The following is a 23,526-nucleotide window of genomic DNA, read 5'->3' on the forward strand; positions in this document are numbered from 1 at the left end:
AAAAACAAAACAAATAGAATAACGCTTAAAACCAACAGAAATATTACTGCAACAATATTATTTCTAGTTCGACAAAATAGTCGGAAGTACTATAATGCACTTATTTTACGAAATAATATATGAAATAATAAAAAAAATTTCAACCCTTTTTTTAATTTTATATAGAGAGAAATCCTGAACTTCAAAATTTTTCATAATCAAAGAGATATCAAAAGATATTTTTTAATATGTGTAGATGCTTCAACCCATTGTAGACGGTTCGGAAACTTCAAAAAATAATTAACCCCCTTTTTCTGTTGTTTCTCTAGCACCCCAAACGCAAGCATGCAATCCTGCTCAAGATTCGGAAGAAACATCTGCATACGGACGCTTAAAATTTTACGATCAAGTAGGTTGTGAAAAAAAAAAACAGTTTTACGGCTTCTCAAGCAGATTGGTTGTTTTATGCCAGTGAAATCAATAATGATGTGTGATTGTGCTTTAGATGCGCTGCAGGATAGATACAAAGGCGAAGCTGATTTAAATTGGGTATTTAAAAAATACAAAATTGCGAGAAAAAAGAATAAGCCCGAAAAATAAGATCTGGCCGATTGACGTAACGTAAGCTCAAGCTTTTCTAGTATGCAGTGGACGGACCAGGATCAAATCATTTCGATTTTTGAGTACCTAACCAGACTGTTAATTAGCGTCAAAGGTATGTAATTCAAATGGTTTCGTTCGGTATATGAAATATTGTGATATTATAGGTTATGACAACAGTGCAGTAACAGTCGAGGATAATTTCTAAATTTTTGGAATTGCCATAATGAAAAGTATTTTCGTCGATTTTCAACTTCTGTAGGTAGGACGATGAAGGATTGCTATTTCAAAAAGGGAACGAAACCGTTTACAATAACAGAGGTATGTAGAAAATTATCTACTCTACAGTTTTGTCATTCACCTGGTTGCTTTCTGAATTTTCAGAAACTTACCCTGTCAATCAGACACAAGATTACCTATGTACATTTCGGATCGAGGAAAAAGTACGAAGATGGGCTTAAAGATTTCTGTTTTTATTATTATTGCTATGTTATTTCTTGCTGCTGCTGATATGATTTGCAATCAATTCTGAAGTATGTACTGGGTTACACGGAAAATTCGCTTTTGTCGAAAGAACCTTTCAACGAGTATTATATGGAATGATGTTTTGTCAATAGATCATCTCCAACGACTTTGGAGTCAGATGTGTCTATTCGATGTGTGTAAGTTAGCTATCTTTCTAGGTTACAATCTCTAGCAGTGTTAAGGATCACTGGTCTGTTTAATTGTGAGGGAACTTCTGAAGTTTGAAATGGTACACCTGCTGCAGGATGACAATTTTATCTCTTATTGCATTAAACGTCAAGCTCGGAGAGTCTGGATTTGCAGTTATTTTTAAATTTATTAGATCTATTGCATGCTTCTGATGCACTTACGGGCTAGTGCTAGTGCTTTTTTTTACTGGCGGAAAGTGTTTTATATGAATATGTGTCGTCTGTAAATTCTGACTCACTTTGAATATCGTTTGGTTTCTCAAGAGCAACCGTCTCAGTTGAGTTACTGTCTTTTGGCTCGTTTTATCGTATCTATTTTTATACATGTATCCTTTTCCATGTAGTTTGGACCCGGAAATAAATAGTCGTGTAAATGTCGTACGGTATCTTGATGGCCTCTATTTGGGAAAAGACCGCAGTCTTTTTTATCTTTAGATGTGTTTGTGTGTGTTTGTGTAAGTTAAAACCTTTAAAACCATTCTCATCAACATCATACGACACTAGTTTTATATTCTGTTTGGTTTAACTTTACAAAATCAATCTACACAACCGGGGTTTAGTGTATGGTTAGTTTGGTTGGTGTAATGGAACATCGTTCGTATTACAAAAACAGTGACAACTTGTTCAATGAATAAAAATATTTATAGATACATTCGAAGTGATTAAGTAATTGATCATATTGGGACGGTTTCAGGTTGTTTTTCAGCGCTACAATGGTTAAAAGTGTAGTTCATGTTGCTTCCGAAAGTCGATTGATTGAAAATTTCTCGAAAACCAATTTGCAACAATTTGGGCATAACAGACAGAGTAATTTTAGAATATTTTTAAACTTCAGCATGAACAAGAAAAATAACATCTGAAACAGTTACTGAATAAGATGTTTCGTTAGATTTTTTGAGGGCCAAACAATTTTATGCAATCATTCGTTGACAGTGTCACTTTCGATTCGATTTGATGGTAAAAAACGAAGGTTGCGTTCTATGCTCACCACTAATGGCTATTTGGATCTGAACAATAGACTAAGAAAATGATAACAATCGACCACTTGTCCAATTTGTCGTCTAACTTATGTTTAATCATATTTATTCCTTCGTTTGTTTACATTTTACGCGATATATCCTATGTATATATAGAAACATCATCACTGGACAGTTTGCTCGGTATACCTCTAACAACTATAGATTTTATTTTCTTTAAACAAATATAGACTTACGCTAAAAGAAACGCTCTCATTCCTTTATCATTTTATTTATTGTTTGAATACTGATTTTACTGTAGTTGATTGACATTCGTGTAAGTGTCAGGTGTTTGTATTATTGGCTACCACTTTTGCTGAAGCATTCAGTTCGAACATGTTTCCCTTCCGCTTGAATTGTCGCCTCAAAAAAGTTAATGAAGTTCTGGTATTATCATTAGAATGCTCTTATTTTTGTTCCGAATATAACAGTTTTCGCTAAAGAGTTGTACTTGAGAGATTGAATCATGGTTAGGCTATTCAAGAGAATATTTTCAAAGCGATCCTAGATGTTTGCTATTGAAGGGGTTATAAAATTGAGCTACTATTTTCTTAGATCAACGATTCAGCTGCGATGGAAAATTTCGCAGCTCCTCGATTAGGGAATATTTTACTACACGTTCAAAAAACCTGTATCGTTCTCGTGATTTTTTCCTCCGAATTTCTAGCCGAAATTGGATGATAGAACACCTTTTTTTACGCGCTTGTTACTTTTTAATGTTATATTGTTTTATTTTTGTTTCAGTATCTCTAAACTAGCACTTCAAATTGAACAGAATTAAAACTGTTAGAAAAATAGTTTACAAAACTATTATATTATCACAACATTTGTTCCGACTCAGTAGGAGAAATAGGCGACAGTTCCATCGCGTCAAGAAGAGGCGTCTTTTCCTCGTTTCCGCTACCGAAGCCCCCGTCACTTCCTACGTTATCGTCCAAGTATTTGCGAGCTTCAGTCGCACTGCTGCAACTCGATCTTCGTTGTTGTATTGGCGATTTTAGCAAGGACTCCGTAACGCTGCTACTATCCTGATCACTGGTATCATCCGTAGACGAATTGTCCAGCTTCCGTGCGTTCAGCTCAGTTCGATCGTTCGACGAGTAGCTTTTAGTGGAACTGTTCGATATACTACTCGTAGTTGGTCTTTTGTCCTCTTCGGAGAAATCGTCCAACGATATGCTATCCAGTATAGTACTGTGTTTAAATTTCGCCAAGCTGAACAGCTGTTGTCGATCCGCACGTGACCGTCTGGGGTGTGTTGCGATAGGTTCCGGAGTCAAGATGAAGCGTTCGGTTTCTGTTTGCGTCGCCGACGGAGATATTGTTGAAAGTTCGTTGGTTGAGTTTCCGTGGCTAAGCAATCGTTCTATCTCATGTGGGGCCGGTAATGACGGGGACAGATTGAAGGAAGTTTCGAATAGACATTCGTTCGATTTGATCATTTTGGTTCGCCACTGGCAGGTTTTTTCTCGAGCTGCGGTTATGCTCTGAAGATTCTGGAACGAAGCATTTTTCTTCTTCGTTAGCAGATGATTGTATTGCGCGGGACTCACTAGTTGCTTGGGCGACGTAGGAGTCAGCATCGGTGGTAATGACAGCTGATGATGTAATTGACTGGATGATTGGTGACGTGATTTAGTTTGTTGTTGCTGCCGTTGCTGGCTGACGCGACTGCTAATACTAGAGCACGTGGTATCGATAGGCATGAATGCAGAGTCGATGCGTCTTTCTTCTTCGAATGAACGAAAAATTTTCTGACTGCTGTTTTTAATAGATTTATTGGCCATACGAGATGAATAGGACATGTCTTCAAACGAAGACACCCTGTACTTTTGTGAGAATACTTCGGTTGTGGCACATTTACGGAGTGGTGAAGAAGTGTAACACAGTGAGGCGTTCGTGGTCGACGATGAATGATTGTTAATAACAAGTTTTGGAGGTTCCAAGTAGCGAGCCGAATGGTTCGGGGAAATATCACGGGAAGAGGATGAACCGGGTTGAGTTTCTTTAAGCGAATTGCTGGCGTGTAGATCGTGACAAGGGGACGAACCGGTCGAATCTATATATTTGAGGCCTGCCATGGTAGTCGCTAGCGTATCGGTACCGCCTTCCGCTAGCAAATCTTCAACTCCCTCGTCGATCGGTGAGTTCATCGATGCAAAGCTACTGAGTTTAAAGCTGGACGCCCGAGACGACTCGCCGTCGGTCATCGAACCAAAGGCGGAGTCTTGCGAAGGATTGCTGAGCCCAAGAATCATTCCCCGGCGGCTGTATTCCATGCGACGGGACTTCAGATTTTTGTACGCCGATGATGGATTCAACTGCTGCGGCTGTATCGAGCCAGTGGACGACGACGTCGCACCCTCGGACTCGATCGAATCTATACGAATGATTGTATTACTATTGCTGTTATCGTCCGAGTGAACGCTATTGTCACAGTAATGTATCGGCGAGCTGAGTGGATCGTAATGGGCGGGTTCGTCGATACGGGCTGACGCTATAACTATTTCATCTAACAGATCTTCGGAATCACTACTAGACAGATCGGAGGATTCTACGTCACTATGGTTATAATGTTGTTGAATTTTTCATTAATTGCAACAAACGATGAACCAGATAAAAGAAAAGAGACAAGAAAAACACAACATAAGCTGATATCATTTCACTCAGCGATGAGCACTCTCATCGATAGGAAGTCGAAATGTAGTTGATGAAGCTATTTTTTTTGAGATGTTAACTGTGATGATTTGCTATGTGACAACCATTGTTTAAGTGAAGTGCTACTCTATGTTCGTCTTAAAACAAAAAGTTCGAAGAAAATAACATAGATTTATAAAGCATTGCAGTTTTGATGCATGGGATGACTGTGCTTGTGATAACGGCTAAATCACTACAAATATGCTATGACTAAATAGTTGTAGCAACAAATATCTGACACTATTCCATGAAACAGAGTACAAATATCATATGTTAGGCATGGCAATGGCATTATAATCAAATCACTACTAACGAAGCAATAGATTGTTAACAAATCTCCAGTGGCGATTCACTAACATGTTCTACCTGTTCATGCAGCTGGTAACGCGTCTGTTCAATGCAACGCACACATATTGTCACACAAAAATTATTGGCTTAAACATGTGTCGCTTTTTCAAACTTTCAATGTTCTTTTTCAGTGAGAATCTTCCATTAAAATCACATGGGACTGTTAAGAATTTATGGGCAGTATAGTTCTCCCAATTTCGTATGTGTTCTACCAAATTTTTTAATATTAGCCTTGAAATTTAAAACATTTCCTGTTTACGTTCAACAGTATTGTGGATTATTTATTTTCATTTTTTTTTTATCAGTTGCTTCTGTTATTTGGTTGTTTTAATATACAAAAAAGTTACTTTATTTTTTTTTTCATTTCTTTCGTATACAGTTGTAATGTTTTGTTTATATGTTGTTTTTTATTTGAAAAAAAAAATCGCTATTTGCCACTTGAAGTATTATTTTACTTTTCCAGCAATGATTTTAAAATATGTAAATATTTATCTGACCATTGTTGATTAGAATGAAACTTAGCTTATTGAATATTTGCGGCGGGTGGTGGAATTCTTTTCAACAAGTAAATTATGTGATATCATATTTATGAATCTATGGTTCATAGAATTCATGGCAGAGAATCAGTAATCTTGAAAACGGATTTAGAAAGTTGATAGCCATGTGAAAAATTCATCCTGTACTTTTTACCAAAAGTTTTATAACAACTTTAAGTTTCCATAACATGAACGAAGAAAAACTCAATTTTTTCCTCAACTGCGCCGTCGTGAAAAATCCAAGCCAGTCCTAAATATGAATCACTAAACAGTTGGGAATTGACCTCTCGACTGTTTCTCGTTTCAAGACATCGTTCGAGGCGATCCAGACGCAGCGGAAGGAGAGCAAGGACGACTGCAAGGTTGGCGAGGAATAACTTCAAGCGTAATCCGAACCTTTCGATTCAGTACGTGGCCAAAAAGGTTTAATTTTCCGTCTGATTGGATTTTCCGTTTGGATTGGATTAAGATTCGGATTGTATTGGCATTGGATTTGGATTAGATTTGGATTAGATTTGGATTGGATTTGGATTATATTTGGATTAGATTTAGGTTGGATTGGATTTGGATTGGATTTGGATTGGATTTGGATTGGTTTTGGATTGGATTTGGATTGGATTCGGATTGGATTTGGATTGAATTTGGATTGAATTTGGATGGATTTGGATTGGATTTGGATTGCATTTGGATTGGATTTGGATTGGATTTGGATTGGATTTGGATTGGATTTGGATTGGATTTGGATTGGATTTGGATTGGATTTGGATTGGATTTGGATTGGATTTGGATTGGATTTGGATTGGATTTGGATTGGATTTGGATTGGATTTGGATTGGATTTGGATTGGATTTGGATTGGATTTGGATTGGATTTGGATTGGATTTGGATTGGATTTGGATTGGATTTGGATTGGATTTGGATTGGATTTGGATTGGATTTGCATTGGATTTGGATTGGATTCGGAATGGATTTGGATTGGATTTGGATTGGATTTGAATTGGATTTGGATTGGATTTGGATTGGATTTGGATTGGATTTGGATTGGATTTGGATTGAATTTGGATTGGATTTGGGTTGGATTTGGATTGGAATTGGATTGGATTTGGATTGGATTTGAATTGGATTTGGATTGGATTGGATTTGGATTGGATTTGGATTGGATTTGGATTGGATTTGGATTGGATTTGGATTGGATTTGGATTGGATTTGGATTGGATTTGGATTGGATTTGGATTGGATTGGATTTGGATTGGATTTGGATTGGATTTGGATTGGATTTGGATTGGATTCGGAATGGATTCGGATTGGATTTGGATTGGATTTGGATTGGATTTGGATTGGATTTGGATTGGATTTGGATTGGATTTGGATTGGATTGGATTTGGATTGGATTTGGATTGGATTTGGATTGGATTTGGATTGGATTTGGATTGGATTCGGGATGGATTCGGATTGGATTTGGATTGCATTTGGATTGGATTTGGATTGGATTTGGATTGGATTTGGATTGGATTTGGATTGGATTTGGATTGGATTTGGATTGGATTTGGATTGGATTTGGATTGGATTTGGATTGGATTTGGATTGGATTTGGATTGGATTTGGATTGGATTTGGATTGGATTTGGATTGGATTTGGATTGGATTTGGATTGGATTTGGATTGGATTTGGATTGGATTTGGATGGATTTGGATTGGATTTGGATTGGATTTGGATTGGATTTGGATTGGCTTTGGATTGGATTTGGATTGGATTTGGATTGGATTTGGATTGGATTTGGATTGGATTTGGATTGGATTTGGATTGGATTTGGATTGGATTTGGATTGGATTTGGATGGATTTGGATTGGATTTGGATTGGATTTGGATTGGATTTGGATTGGATTTGGATTGGATTTGGATTGGATTTGGATTGGATTTGGATTGGATTTGGATTGGATTTGGATTGGATTTGGATTGGATTTGAATTGGATTTGAATTGGATTGGATTTGGATTGGATTTGAATTGGATTTGGATTGGATTTGGATTGGATTTGGATTGGATTTGGATTGGATTTGGATTGGATTTGGATTGGATTTGGATTGGATTTGGATTGGATTTGGATTGGATTTGGATTGGATTTGGATTGGATTTGGATTGGATTTGGATTGGATTTGGATTGGATTTGGATTGGATTTGGATTGGATTTGGATTGGATTTGAATTGGATTGGATTTGGATTGGATTTGAATTGGATTTGGATTGGATTTGGATTGGATTTGGATTGGATTTGGATTGGATTTGGATTGGATTTGGATTGGATTTGGATTGGATTTGGATTGGATTTGGATTGGATTTGGATTGGATTTGGATTGGATTTGGATTGGATTTGGATTGGATTTGGATTGGATTTGGATTGGATTTGGATTGGATTTGGATTGGATTTGGATTGGATTTGGATTGCATTTGGATTGGATTCGGATTGCATTTGGATTGGATTCGGATTGGATTTGGATTGCATTTAGATTGGATTTCAATTGGATTTGGAATGAATTTGGATTGGAATTAGATTTAGAATGGACTTGTAATGGATTTTGATTGGATTTTGAATGGTTTTGGAGTGGATTTGGGTTCCTCGAATGCGATCTATATTGATCACATATTTTTATGTGTTGAAAAATCTAAAATCTAACAAAAAATATTGACTTTAATCATTTCACCAAATCCACAATTTTGTGTGATTCTCGGGAAAATACATTCCCATCCTTTTTTAACCGAGATTAAATCGAAACAGCACAGTACAATTTTTCATAAAAATGTTGAAATTAAAAATTTCTTGGAAACTTTAAATTCGAGAAAAAGTTTTCTTGTATTTCGCCATCCTCGACTTTTTACTAAAAATTTATAATAGTTTTTAGGAGAAAAAAATGTTTATTTTTCTATTCAAAATATTTTAAACAAAACTTTCAAAATCAACTAAATCAATATTATTGCTTTAATATTTATTTTCCTGGATATTGATTTCTTTCCTTTTGTTGCTCTCCTTAGCGCTTTTTTGTTATCATCGTAGTTTATTATTTCAATTTTGTTTAAATTCTAAGCTTGATTTTATTAAAATTAGTTTTTGGTTTTCGATATTTAAATTTATCTACCTTTACCGTTGGACTTATTTTAATGAAAGCGCTTTTTGATTTATTAAAATTTTCTCTTAGTTTATTTGTTCATTTTTGAATTGTTATTTTATACTTTCCGTATTTTTATTTTTGTCAGTAGATCACCCGCTTTTTGTTATATGTGACTCCTGCATTTACTTTTGTTTATTTTTAATTTGTTGTTCCGAATTTGTTTCTTTGCCGTTGCTTTGAACATGATAAGTGATACTTGTTATGTTATCAATCGTATATCACTGTTGTTTGAAAATTGAAATATGCATATAAAATTTAATGTGAATGCCATCATAGCAATTAAATTTTATTTATCATTATATTTTATGATTTTTTTAGCAATATTTTCACGATTTTCATAATATGTACTTTTTTGTGCTCTTTTCATTACAATACCAAAGTTAAAAAAATGTAAAGCCTTAGTTGCTACATTCCAATTCGGAACATGACCTTCTGTTTATTTATAGTACACAGACTTCGCAGCCAACTGTTTAGTGTACAGGACACAATTCCTACTGACACTAAAAGTTTCTCCCGAGCTGAGACTCGAATCTACGGCGACTGGCTTGTTTGATCAACATCGTACCTCGAGACCAACTGGGAGATACCAAAGTTACGCAAAGTTAAAAAAGGCGTATTTATTCTAGTCACAACTTGATTTCATGACCACTGAACAGGATAATTTTACTACAGTAAGTCGCCACTGCAAATTGTAGTACTGAAGTGAAAATAAATTATTTACACGATGTTTTTATTCACTATTTTGTAAGTTCGATGTTTTCTTGTAGTTGTATTGTTTTCAACCGAAAATGTGACTGTGTAATGTTAGTCGAATATTTCAAACAATTAAAAGCTGGCTTTTGTTAAACCGTCTCCGTTGAATCTTCAAAACCTTCTTTCGAGAAACAGAGAATAGGCAGTACGAAATTGGTTCAGTTCAAATTCATTCTACTTTTTCAATCAAATATGTAGCCTACACGTTTGAGAAACAAAACTAGCGTACGGAACAGTAAAACCGATCTGGTTTTTAATTTCTTACCGAAAGTTACACTCATGTACATTAACATGCATATATTTATTAGATTTAAGATAATAGCCGATGTAGTTTAAGTATATCAAACGAACTGAATTTTTGTTTTATTTTTCAATGAGATGTTTGGAGTTTATTGTTCACGCCAATCGAAAATCGAATGTGTCATAGTACGCTTGATGGTAGTTGCTGGGAAATATTAACCAAAACATAGAAAGAACGATTAGAACCACGATTATGGAACGATCACAATGATCTATCAAACACGCATGCAAATTAAGGGAAGGTCCCCTTGATGGGAAGGAATGGGGAAACACTATATTTACAATTTTATGTATCGTTGTTTTTGTAGATGAGGCAAAGGAAGGCGATGACGTAAAAGTTGTTCGAAGTTGTCTTCATCAAATGAATGTTATACATTTCGCATTTTTTTTTAGTTTAGTTGAATGATTATGGTTCTTCCTAAAACTATGGAGCTAAGTAGGATTATAAATAATTTCTTTTTCTTAAAGTATGTGACTTTCGATACCTGTATCGAATTCATAAAACGATTGATGGTAATTACATTCCGCTCAGTTCGAATGAATAACATCGAAGTTTTGAAAAAATTATACATCCAATTGATTTAGAAATTTGACAAAGATTTGGATTCCGTCGTCATTTTTTTTAACTGTTTAATTTTGCCATCAATGGCGTCAAAAAATAAACATGCAAATATGCAAAACAGTTGTACGATACGGTAAAACATGCTAGTACTGATTATTTTCATATTATAATTTGCTTCTGGTTAATTATAGTGCAGCAACACAAAAAAAATATTTCATAATACCAACAAATAATTAATCAAATTGCTACTACAATATTTTTCAACATATACGCATGTGCCATATAACATGACAATCGATACATAACAAAATCTAATTCAATTGGCTGAATGATATAACTACGCGTTATGGGCCCGAAAGCTATCGCATAAGCAAACGCAACGAAAAATAGAAAGAGTGAAAATCGGTTTCGATATTGTGAAACAAATTTGCTACTTACTTTTCCTCACGTCTGTTTTTTTTTTATGAACCCTAACAATACTCTTAGTATTCTTTTTTTTCTATTAAAAAAAATTCCTAAGCTTCGTATGCTGGTTTTATTAAAAGTTTTATATGCATTGACGAGGAACCCTAACAAGCACTGGCCGAAAATTTTAAAAGCAATTTGACTTTTATTGGTATTATCTACCTAATTTGGAATTTTATTTATTTGCATTTTGCAGTTTTTTTTTAAATAATTACAAACAAGTAATTCGAAATTCGTTTAGTTGAACGATACCGATACGTAAACCTAAACAAAACTAGTTATTGTTTTGCTCAATTTTAGTTTTTTCTGAAAAATAACATAAGCCTTTCTAAGTAATTTATTTCCACATTTCAATCAACCAGATAACTTTTTTCCGAAAAGTTCCGTTAGAAATTCATTTCCTACAAGTTTCACAAGTTTTGGTTCGTTTTTCTATGAACATTCTTCGTGGATTTACAGTGGATTTACAGAACAATAATAAACTATCTATTATTTTTTTTTCCAAACAAAGAAAGATTGTGAAACGGTTCATTCTGCAAAAAAAAAAAAACAATCTGGCACTTGTCTTACAATTAAAAGCAACTAAAAGAATACTTTCATTCAAAATAACGATTAATCTTTATATTGATCCAAAGAATTGAGAAATGTCGAACCGATTGTGCACTGATTGTAAGAGCAAGAGCACTAGTGGCTAAATTGAGGTTATTAAAGTTAGTTTGGCTACCTGCACCTAACCTCGTTTAACAGTGAGTTCATACATTTGGCAACACAGTAGCAACGAGTCTACACGTTGCTATTGGATCAAATGTCAATCTGTTGTTTTGTTTGTGTACGCAACCCCAATAGCTATCGACGTTGTGAAATCAACAGCCTGAATAGATACTTTCCGGTGCGCTTGCTCTTAGAAGTTTCTATCGAAAATTTACGTCCACACTACTTTAGCCTATCAATGTTACTCAATAAATTATGTTTGCATGGACTTTACTGCTATATGTTTTTACTGTAATCACTCTTTACTTAGTATTCAACGAAGCTTATTATTATGCAGAAAAGTTACACTTCTCATTAAAAGCCTCGGGCGAACAACTGTAGATTGCATTGGATAATCTCGCTATCGGCAGATCGATTTAAAATATGGCCCTTCGTGTTGCAGGACACAATTTAGCTTGCTACGAAGCTTTCTGCTTACTGTTTGGGGAACTGTTTTTTTTTTTCAACAATCGCAAGCGATCCGAAGATTCGGCATCGTCATCATTGGCGAACATTGGCATAACATCAGTTGATGAAGACATGGTTTTGTTTGTGAAATGAAGAAGAAATGTAGAAACAGAAAGTCAGTATGTGGGAAGAAAAGCTCTCTAAGGGAGTTGGTATTCTAACTGTGGAATTGTTTTTAAAATACGTTGTTTTTTAGAACTTTAACAAAGCAAATGTTATCTTTTCGTAAGCTGATGAAATACGAATTAGAATCAGCGAAGGGAACAGAGGAAAAAAACATAGAACGAAAAAATATCAGTACGCGGTCGTTTTTTGTGGGTGGTGCGGGGGTGTAGTCATAAAAGTCTTATTGTTCGTATTGCGGCGTGCTTCGCACATGTGTAAGCGAAAAAAGTGGTTGATGTTTCAATTAAAGTTACACACCCAGTTTTCCGCTCACGTGGGGTAGACGGTGGTGTACACGGCGAGCTGCCTTCGCTATAAGATCCGCTTAGTATCGCACCCTGTCGTCTTCGTACGGCGTTCAGCAGACTCATCGTCGAGCGACTCAAGCCATGTTTAAAGGACTGCATTAAATTTGCGAAAAAAAACGTATTAGTAGTACTTTAAGCTGATGATACTTTTAAAAATCCAACATCCACATAAACAAATGATTAGAATACATATACAAACGAACTTACAGGCACACAAGTTCCTCGCAGTTCTCTTAAATCGATATTGCGGAATATATCACAAAGGACCAGTTCTTCAACTGTCGGATATCGACCATCCGGTGATTCGAATATCATCTGCAAAACATCGGCAACCTGTGGAGGGCATCGAAAAAAAAAACAAACATAGCATAAGATAACAAACAAGGGATGTGAGGTGCGAAAAAGCGGCAAATCAAAATGTCGCAATCCATTATTCAAGCTCCGCAGATTGCTTCCACGTTGTTGTGCCCACGGTTTTGCGGCTACGCTGGCAAGAAGCGTGCAAAAATGATTGCTGTTATCTGTCGGCTTTGTTGGATGCGACAAGTAGCACTCAGTCAATGCTGACACCGATAATAGCGAACTGAGGTCAAGCTAAAATAGATTTTTATCATATTGTTCCGTGAGTGAATAATGGATCTATTCAGAGTTCATCAGTTGAAACGGTAACGGTTGCACTTATAAAATTAATTCCAACTTCGCCAACAATTCTAGAGTATCCTCATCAATATTTATTACTGGAATGAAATGTATAAGTGCATGTTGTTGACCATTTTTCTACTAAAAAAAACTTCAAATAAAACTTGGTTCAACAACCTGTGGGTAGCGTTCGAGATCCAGCTGATAGTGGCCCGGCGTTGGCTGCGGCGAGGATAGTTCATAGCCAGCACACATCTCGAACAGCAAGTGGCCGAAGCAGATGACGTCGATGTTGTCGATGTCCGGTGCGGTATGCGCCCATACCACTGCGTTGACCCGGGAGTTTAGCCCGAGCAGACCGTTCTCCAGACCGGATAATCTATAATATATAATATATAATATATATCTATAATAATAGATAATATATAATAAAAATTATGAAATTAGACAATTGGTGGTGAGCACAACTGAAATATCATCGAACTCAGTATATAAATTCGACAAAAAATTTACGTAAATTTGATTGCATCACCATTTATTGAACAAAAGATTCTTAGGACAATTATTCGCGCAAAAGAAAGTCCTTAAAAACTAGGTCTCAAATTCAGCAAAAAGTTATGTCAAAAGTTGTGAAAAAGATCACAAATTAAGTTGAAAATTAAAATTTATGAGGCAAATTCGGCAAAAACGATTGAATAAGTTAAAACGATAAAATAATGGGATCGTTTTCCCGAATAAAGCTCAAAAGTTCAAATTCACCGTAAAGTGTGTGTAAGGGCATAAGTCGAAAAACTCGCTCCTGGAGGGGAGGAAAAAATCAACTCAAACGACAATTCCAAAATAATTCCTTTATGCTTGCTTTTTGGTATGTGTATGAGGAACAATGTGAACTTTATCATTTGACAAAAAAGTTTACTGGCAAAAAAAAATCACAGGGTAATGTTTTACAGAACTTGTGTTCCACGTTATGTACAATGTTTTTTTTTATAAAGAATTTACCAGAAAAGTGACTTTGAGCAAAGTTTCGATTTTGATTCACAACTTTAGTCATTGTACTTTTTTTCATTTGTTTTTATTATGAAGGCTCACGATTACTTTATAGCTAGGGCAGGTATGTATTAGGGTTTGCAATCCCGGGAACGATTTCCCGGGAAATGCCACTTCCCGGGATTCCCGGATCCCGGGAACAGAAATATTGATTCCCGGGATTCCCGAGTTCCTTGGAAAATTCCGCAAGATTTACTATATTTTTCTATGCAACAGTGCAATAAAACTACATACCCTATCAAACACGAAACTGACGTCGTCAAACTGTATAGCAGCTCTAAAGTGGGCATTACATAAAGCATATATTTGCTTGAAACGACGGTCAAAATTTGTTCGCCTTGTAGTTATAAATAATTTGATTCAATTATTTGTCAAAAATATTTGCTGTCTTTTTCAGTAAACGAAAAATCAGGCCATTATCTGATTTATCCAACATCGTTGAATTTTTTAATTGGCAAATTCTTACGCGGAATCCTGAGGAAATATTTACTATGGTGCAATAGGATAACATATCGTCGGTTCTGTGCAACACTGGCATAATTTAAAAATCATAGTTTCGAGAAAAACGCGATTGATAGCTAGCGTCGAAAATTAAGTTTTTAATTTTCAAGAAAACTTGACAGTTTAATGTTTCCAATCCTCATTTTACGTTTTTGAGTCTATTATGCACATTTAATGAGCACGTTGTATAAGATTTGTATCACAAGAAGTGCCTGCTCATTGACACGTTACTGATTTTATTGTACATTCATATACCTACCTTTAGATTTCTGAAAATTTCTGATTTTGTACAAATACTCGTCATCTACGGAAATTATTACTTTTCTCATTTCATTCAAAGAAAACGGTAGCGGAAGCGCATCGACAGTTAAGGAAAGCTTACCGAGATACTGCTCTAAATGAAACAACTTGAGCAATTTCGCGGAAAAAGTGTCAATTTCAATATTGAAGGATTTCGTACCAACTCGACCAGATGTTGGCAGCATCCTCTCAGGATTCAATGAAACCTTGTGGGTGTTTTCACTACCCTTACTAAGCCTTACTACCCTAAGCAATTCTGCATATTTTCTGTACTAACATTTGAAAGCGGTTGAAATTATTTTAATAAATCGATATACCCGAATAATGACAAGAGATAGAGCAAAGTTGTCAAGGAATGACTTCTAGGAAATTGTCTGAAATTTTTTATAAAACTATTTAAAAAGTTGAATCTGAAATCCTACACCGGAATTTGGTTTTTGTTTTTGACGTAGAACGTCTCTCAAAAAGCTCGACTACATAAGGGTGTAAAAGAAAACACTAAAAATGGAAAAGGGAAAAATATGAAATATATCAATTTTAAATGCTAATAAGTCGGTTAGTTTTCTATGAATATCCTTCATTCTTGCAGCATTCGATTTGAAATGCATTCATGCATCCGCCCAAATGCACAAAAATTGTAATTTGTTCATTCAAACTATAATACTATTAAAATTGTTGTTACTTGAAACGTAGATTTCGACATTTGATTAGTCGCTTAATGCTTGCTTTTCCTTGCACGGACGAGAGGATTATATACCAAATAAACTGAGAATGTACTTTTTGGATTATACAACAGTCTGTCTCTGCTCAAATCAATCGTTTTACTAATAGATGGCGACTAGGACAATTAAGAAACAGTAGGTACCAGCAGCGGTAATGGCACTAGCATCAGTGGTAGGTGCAGGGGCCCTTCTTCTATTGAAAACCCGTTTTGTGCGGTAGCGATAGCATCAATAGTAGATACATCGGTTGGTACTTCCTTCAGCAGAAAGCTGCTTTTGTACGGTAGTGGCAACATCAGCGGTAGGTGTATTGGCCGCCACATCTTCTAGAGAAACAATTTGTCGTATTTTGGCAACATACAAACGTTTTCAATTTGCTGAGTTTTTATGAAGTGCCTCATTGAGATTATTATTTGAATCAAACGTTTACAAGATTTTGAATATGTTTTGCTTTCTTCTATCCCAATAGATGGTTCGATGCTAACACACTAATATATTCTCGTTTTGCACTAGAATTCAAAGTTGTTGTTATTTTAACCTGCACTTTGACTGCTGAAATTTGCGTGCGCCGCATAGTTACATTCATGTTCAGTGATGTCATATTGATATGTGCTAATTGAAATTTGGTAGCACTTCAACTCCTCTTTAGCTCTAAATTTTAAAAATATTTAATACAAGTAATGTTACAGAGCGGGGGCCTAGTGTGGTTGGTAACGTCTCCGCCAACCACGCTCGACGCCTGGGTTCGAATCCCACCGCCGACATAGGTGTCGATGGTTGTGAGGTGGCGTGATCCACTCACAACCAACCCAACTGGTCTAGATTCAATCCTAGCCGACACCGGGAGATTTTCTGAGGCGAAATATCTCTGAGATCACGCCTTCCATCGCATGAGGAAGTAAAGCCGTTGGCGCCGGTCCGTTAATAAACGGATCGTGAGTTAGGGTCCTGGGTGTGGAGTCGCCTCCCTGGGCGTCGGTGATTGGCCACAACAGTGGCGGAACTAGACCGACGGAAAATAAGCGAGAATAAAAAAAAAAAGTAATGTTACAAACAACCTTATGTAGATCTACGTCAACCTTGCGGTCGCATACAACCTTCTGTTATTTTTTAAAACAAAAAGTGGTATCAATAAAATGAATGATAGAAAAATAGCATCTCAACGGTTCATTTGATCGGTGTAGTGCCTTCGGCAAAGTTATAGATAATTTTTTTTTCCAAAAAAAAAAAAAATTAAAAAAATAGTTTTATTTTAAATTTTTCTCTGTCTATCAGCGCTAGATTTTGAATGTTAGTAGTAAACATTGCTATGTTTTGAATAATAAATATTCAAATTAAAAAAAAATACTTTTTGAGATATATAATATTTTGTAACAATTAGGAAAATTTGACACAGAATCTTTTTTACAGTGTACGTTTCTTTTCTGTTGTTGCAACTTCATTACTTACAACTCTGCTGCAGACACCATTTGATTTAAATAAACTGTTTTTATGGTACCTATAGAATATTATCTTCATCAGTCACATTTTTGGATAGACACTTCTGAAGCAGCAGCCGTGAACATTAAGAGCTGATATCATAAAATGACGTCTTTATCGAAAAGGAAAAAATGTAGAAAGTTTCAGCAAAATTTGGATCGACATTCTAAATAAATATATGTTTTATTCATTTTATATAGAACGGCTCAATTTTGATGTCGATGACTCTCCGTGTGAAGAAAGAGCTTTAGTTTGAACGACCGCACATTTCGTAGTTACACAAAGAATCACCTTGAGATGGGTAATTTGGGATTAATTTACCATCTTCAGTGTACAACGATTCATTAGCTTCCGCTTTTCATAGATTGATAACGGAGCCGGCTACGTCCTTACGGTCAATTAGGGAAAAAAGAAAGTATTACAATCATTGTTGTTAGAGACCGAGTTTACCTCTGCATCTCTAACGACTAGAACGGAAAGGAAGGTTACTTTGTCACCGTGGAAAGTGACGGATTTTTATGCTTTTACTCTTCTCTCTACGCCTATAACTCTACTACCCTTCCTTATCGAGCTTCGTTAGTTACTCCAGCCAAGTAATAGCAATAATAATTGCAAGGTGGGTAGGATTTTGTGTGTGACTTTTTTGGAATTCAGCGTGAAGTGTCAAAGTGTCAAGAATGCATGCTTTGAGAATGATTAAGAAACAAGAAACATGATGATTGATTTAAAGCCAAGAGAAGTTGAGCGTCATTGTTGTGAACAACAACTCTAGCGGTAAAAAAAGTGTTCCTCTATCGACTTCAATATATGCAATTAGGCCGAGCACTCCGCAGGAAACGGCTACAATACGAGTAGAGATACGAAAAAGTGATTCTACTGCATGACAACAATCGGCCTCATGCTACCAAAGTCGTTGAAACGCCGTATTACCGGAAGAGCTGATTGATCAGTAGTACTGCTCATATGACGATCAATTTTATCGTGATAGAACTCGAATAAGTTCTACCAGAAAAATGGGACAGCTCTGGCTAGCGATGAGGCCACTAGCTCTGGCTAGTGTGCAAAGCCACGACCACAAGACACTAAACAACATTTGACCCGATCAAACGATTATAACAAACTGGTAACACAAATGTATCTAAACTTGATAGAAATAACAAAGCCTGTAATATTCTTGATATTTCAGAATGATAAAAAGTACAGAATTATATCACATTCTGTTATCATAAACTTGAATGTTCAAAAGCGTGTTTTTTTAAAAAGCATATTTATAACAGAATTCGTTATTCAATTGACAAAATATTGTACATTCTAACTAATCAAATTGACGAAAACATAATCAAATTCCTGTTTTTCATCTTTGCACAAGTGCGAAACGTTTATTGATTTTCACCTGAAACTTTGCAACATTTATGTTCATCATAATTTTCTTTTTTGTGTGTGATAGGTTCACGTTGCGGTAAACCGCAAATTATCACTTATTTTTTTACCCCTACATTTGGCTTCAATCCCAATTTCCACTTGTTCAACTATACCTTCCACAGCTACCCGAAATTCGACCAATTAAGGGCAGCAAATCTAGGTTAAGCGCACAATAAGCCAGTATAAAATGACAGCTGAATAATTGATTGTCCGGGTAAGATGATTTTATGGCACGGCCAATTAAGGGCAGTTTATCGCGCAAAATGTTCATCAAACGACGATTAACATTAAAACTGTTCGAGATAGCCAAAATAGAGAGCGTGACGGAAGTCGTTCAAGGGAAACATACCTGGCCACACCATTCTGGAGTATAACGTTTCCGCTATGCAAATGGCCGTGCGACGGTATACCGCGCTCCTTCAGAAATAATAATGCTTCTAATATTTGACGTCCTAGTCGCTGTACCTGTGACAGGGGCAGGCACGTGGACTTTCGCGTGTATTTTCGGCTCCACGGCTCGTTCCACTGAGACTGCACGGGTGTGTAGATGTTGTATGTGATAAATGGAAAAGAGCAGAATAGACAATAATTTAAATGACGCTCATGTTTGTAATACTCCAGCGGGTGTACGTGCGAAAAAAAAAAGAAAATTGAATTTTAAATCAAGGCTAAATTCATTATCTTGGCTACGGCGTTTCGCCTCCGGTGCAGACAATGATGATTGACGTCACCATTATCATCAACGGCTCCCTTGCGTAGTTTGTCGCACTGTAGTTACCTTGTAAATGAGATCCTTTAAGCTCCCACGTGGGTTGAACGGCATTACGAGACACGCGTAATGATGAGTGTCAGTCGGAAAAAAACCTAAATCTAACACCGGATATATGTATGGATGCTGTAGCGACCCGAGCAGCTCCATTAGGACACCTTGCGGGCATTCGGACGGGGGAAGCTCCTCTAAGGCAATGCAATCAGAAGGTAAAGGGAGCAATGTCATCAGACGATCCGTGCGCACCTGCAAACGAGAAATGGAGAAATCAGATAGATTGTGTGTTTTGAAAGGCACACAAAAAGCTTGAACAAAATTGCTTCCAGCAGTTTTAATATGAGTTTTCATTTACTAGTTGGCTCTACACTTACCGTGCAATCATTCAACAGGAACCAGTGCTTGTTCGGTCGATTACCGATATCATCTAGGTGCGCTATCGATTCGTACCTTCCTCCCGTATTCTGCAGCCAGTCTTGACAGGCGGCGAACGCCCGATCGCGTGCTGCTCGCTCCCGTGGGTTTCGGTCCGGAGCGCCGATTCCATTGTCCAGCGCTGTGTACTGGTAACGAACACTGTTCCTGCAAATGAATTCGAAAAGGGCAAACATTGTTTAGCTAAGCTGTTAAAAGCACAGTGCAGCGTTGGTTCCCTGCGTATACGAAAAAGAGAAAATCTATTTTCGATCGCTAGGAAACAGCAACCAAAAACTAGCAAAGTCCTACGAATCTCGGAACACAAGTTGACAGCGGCGGTGTGGGTGACCGTAATGAAAAATAAATTGCTTCCGACAGGCTAGGAAACAATCAATCGTATCTGCCGATCGGTGTTTGCCGAACTCTGGTTCCGGCACACAATGAAACCAATTGGGGTTGTGACCGTCCGTTTGAGGTCAGCTTGTGTAACTATATGGATGGAGATAGCCAGTGCCATCACCACATCCGTCGCCATGATGGAAATACAATAAATGGTCATCGGAAAATCATTTCATCATGTTTCGTTGGCTATACTTGAGAATCGGATCAAATTTACATGCAAATAAATATATCCGTTTTATCGGAAAACACTTTGTTAGACTTTCATACGATGTGTACGCGAACGACATTTTGCTCATTTTGCCTATCTACCAGCATTAACAATTTATGTTGACGTCATACAATGATAAAACGAACAAAATTTTGCGCAGACCTACTCTTCTATTTAATTGATGGAGTTATAAAAACAAATCTGAAAGCTAAAAGCGAATGCCACATATTATTTTTCATACTTCCACAACGAGAGAGCAACCAGTCAACCAGACTGAGTTTAGCCCATAATCTCGCAGGAATGAATCATTGTGGATGAGAGAGCCTAAGCGCGATGGATGCCGGATAGTATATGCTTGGTTGGTTCAATCCGACAAATTTGCTGAGCCCATGGTTAAAAAGTGCCGGATGGGCGGACCAAACCGAATGAACGAATGCAAGACGGGGAGAATTGGTGTCACGTAGCTTAATGTGGCCTAGTTACTCGAGGGATTCGCTCTGCTGACTGGTAAACAGGACCATTGACCGAGTCTAGTGCTATCTACTTCAGTGCTCTTGCTGGGCTAGCATTGTGGGTGGAATGGAAAAATGTTTTCTCGAGAAGAATGCTTTCCAGCTACAAAAACGTAAGACAATGTTTGGATCATTGTTGTAAAGGATTTCGGTTCTCTATTTGAAATAAGTTGCTTTCGTTCATTAGAAATAGTTAGTTCTGGTACAAACAATTGATAATTTTTTTTTATTAAATAATAATCAACAGCAAAGTCTGTCGATAAAAAGATTCAAGTCTTCGGAAAAATATCATTCGGCATAATTTATTCCAACAATTTGCTATTTATAACTTACTGGCCTTACAAGCCAGCCGTAAAAATCATCAGTATAGGAAGCAAATACACTGTTCGTTCGCTAACTGGGCTGAGGGCCTAGCCCAGTTAACGAATGTCACTCGCTAACTGGGCTGACATTTCAAATGTCGTCAAATATCGAGGGGGATTTCGATGTAATGGCGCTAGGCAAAACTCTCAGCGAAAATTGTAAAATGTTTTAAACAAATACACTAAAAATCCTGATTGATGAACAGATAATGAGAAAAAATAAATTGTTAGCCTTGCGTGTGCTTTATTTGCACTAACCGTTGCCTGGAAACATGTTGTTTTCATAAAACATTTATTTGACCTGGAAACAAATAGATTAATATCTAGTGGATCGCATGTGTGATGACAACCAGAATCCATTGAACTGAAAAAATCAATCTCAATTTACTATTCATGTGCCCCTATCTCGTTTTGACAGGAACATGCCAAACGCTGATTTTTGACGTTCATCTGCTTTTTAACTGGGCTATAGCCCAGTTAGCGAACGACCAGTTAAAAAGCAGCCCAGTAAAACAGCACCCAGTTAGCGAACGATTACTGTAATGTCAAAACGGACCGGTACAAAAACCGATTAACGATTGGAAACTCGGATCATGAAACTGCAAGTCTCTTGATTTTTTGGGAAGTGCCCGCATTCTTTCCGACTTATTGAGGGTCCACAAGTTTGAAATTGCAGCGCTGCAAAAGGTATGCTGGAAGGGCGCATCTACCAAAGCTGCGGCAACACACACGAGCTGGGCACTGCCTTAATCGTGATGGCAAAATGCAGAAGTGCGTGATTGCGGAATGACCAATCGGTACAGCAAGTTGAGGATTAAAGGCCGTTTCCACAACGTTAGTGCCATTACATTGCACAGCCTTCACCTAGGTAGTAACGATGACGATAAAGACGCCTTTTACGCCCAGCTGAAGCATGCATACGACAGCTGTCCAAAACATGACGTCAAAATTATCATCGAAGATCTTACGCTCAGGTCGAATAGGAGGAGAAATTAAGGAAAGTTCAGCGCACACCGGCTTTCGAATCAAAATGGTTTCCGACTCATTGACTTCACCGCCTCTAAGAACATCGCCAGACGTAGTGCCTACTTCCAGCATATCCTTTCATATCGGTACACCTAGTGATCACCACAACAGACCGAATCGTAAATCGATCACGTTTTGATTGACGGAAGGCACTTCTCGGATATTATCGACGTCCGAACCTATCGTGGCGCAAACGTTGGTTCTGATCACTATCTCTTGATGGCCAAAATGCGTCAGATGCTACCTTAGCCTGACACGGTATGGAGTGGCTCAAACTCCCCGAAGTCGTCACTGCGTACTTGCAAAGCCTTGAGGTAGCGTTACCGAATGAGGAAGAACTTATCGAAGCTCATCTAGACGAGAAGAATGCAGCGCGGGCATTGCAGCATTACAAGACTCGTCAAAACGTGATGCGATATAAACAAAAGCGAAGATAGCAGGCCCATCTTTTCTGGGACAAAAAGTGTCGCCTGAAAGAGCTGGAATGTGAGGTAATGGAGCAGCTGTATCGCTGTATCGCAAACACGTAAATTTTACAAGAAACTACACGCATCCCGCGCAGGTTTTGTGTCACGAGTCGAAGTGTGTCGGGGTAATGATGGAGACACCTTGGCGGATGTACGTGAGGTGATCGGCAGATGGAAGCAGCATTACAACGAACACCTGAATGGCGCAGAGGATCTGGTATACAGAACTGCTATCGGAAGACTGAAAAGAGGGAGTAATATGCCCAATACGCAAGAAGGGCAAAAAGTTGGAAAGTGAGAACTACCGAGCGATCACGATTCTCAACGCAGCGTACAAAGTGTTCTTCCAGATCATCTTTCGCCATCTCTCGCTGCTAGCAGGAAGGTTTGTGGGCGGTTAACAACCGGCTGTTTGGTGGATTGGAAATCGAA

General features: G+C 37.3%; 1 protein-coding gene and 1 long non-coding RNA gene across 8 annotated transcripts in view; one reads left to right on the forward strand and one right to left on the reverse strand.

Moving 5' to 3' along the window:
• The first annotated feature begins 384 nt into the window (after positions 1–384).
• On the forward strand, positions 385–1,744 carry LOC129730494 (uncharacterized). The gene is made up of 3 exons (XR_008728862.1): positions 385–694; positions 747–900; positions 964–1,744. It is a non-coding gene; the product is annotated as an uncharacterized LOC129730494 (long non-coding RNA).
• The window catches only part of LOC129730492 (uncharacterized), a 79,382-nt gene continuing 56,887 nt past the window's right edge, over positions 1,032–23,526 (reverse strand). For all 7 annotated transcript variants that reach the window (XM_055689859.1, XM_055689857.1, XM_055689855.1 and 4 more), the window contains 7 exons: positions 20,075–20,282; positions 19,713–19,949; positions 19,284–19,465; positions 13,641–13,842; positions 13,032–13,157; positions 12,775–12,917; positions 1,032–4,870 (listed from right to left, as the gene is read on the reverse strand). In XM_055689859.1, coding sequence (XP_055545834.1) covers positions 3,127–4,870; positions 12,775–12,917; positions 13,032–13,157; positions 13,641–13,842; positions 19,284–19,465; positions 19,713–19,949; positions 20,075–20,282 — 2,842 coding nt within the window. In that variant the 3' untranslated portion in view covers positions 1,032–3,126. The remainder of the gene's footprint in view (positions 4,871–12,774; positions 12,918–13,031; positions 13,158–13,640; positions 13,843–19,283; positions 19,466–19,712; positions 19,950–20,074; positions 20,283–23,526) is intronic.

This window comes from Wyeomyia smithii, chromosome 3 (genome assembly GCF_029784165.1).
Source record: "Wyeomyia smithii strain HCP4-BCI-WySm-NY-G18 chromosome 3, ASM2978416v1, whole genome shotgun sequence".
Lineage (NCBI taxonomy): Eukaryota > Metazoa > Arthropoda > Insecta > Diptera > Culicidae > Wyeomyia > Wyeomyia smithii.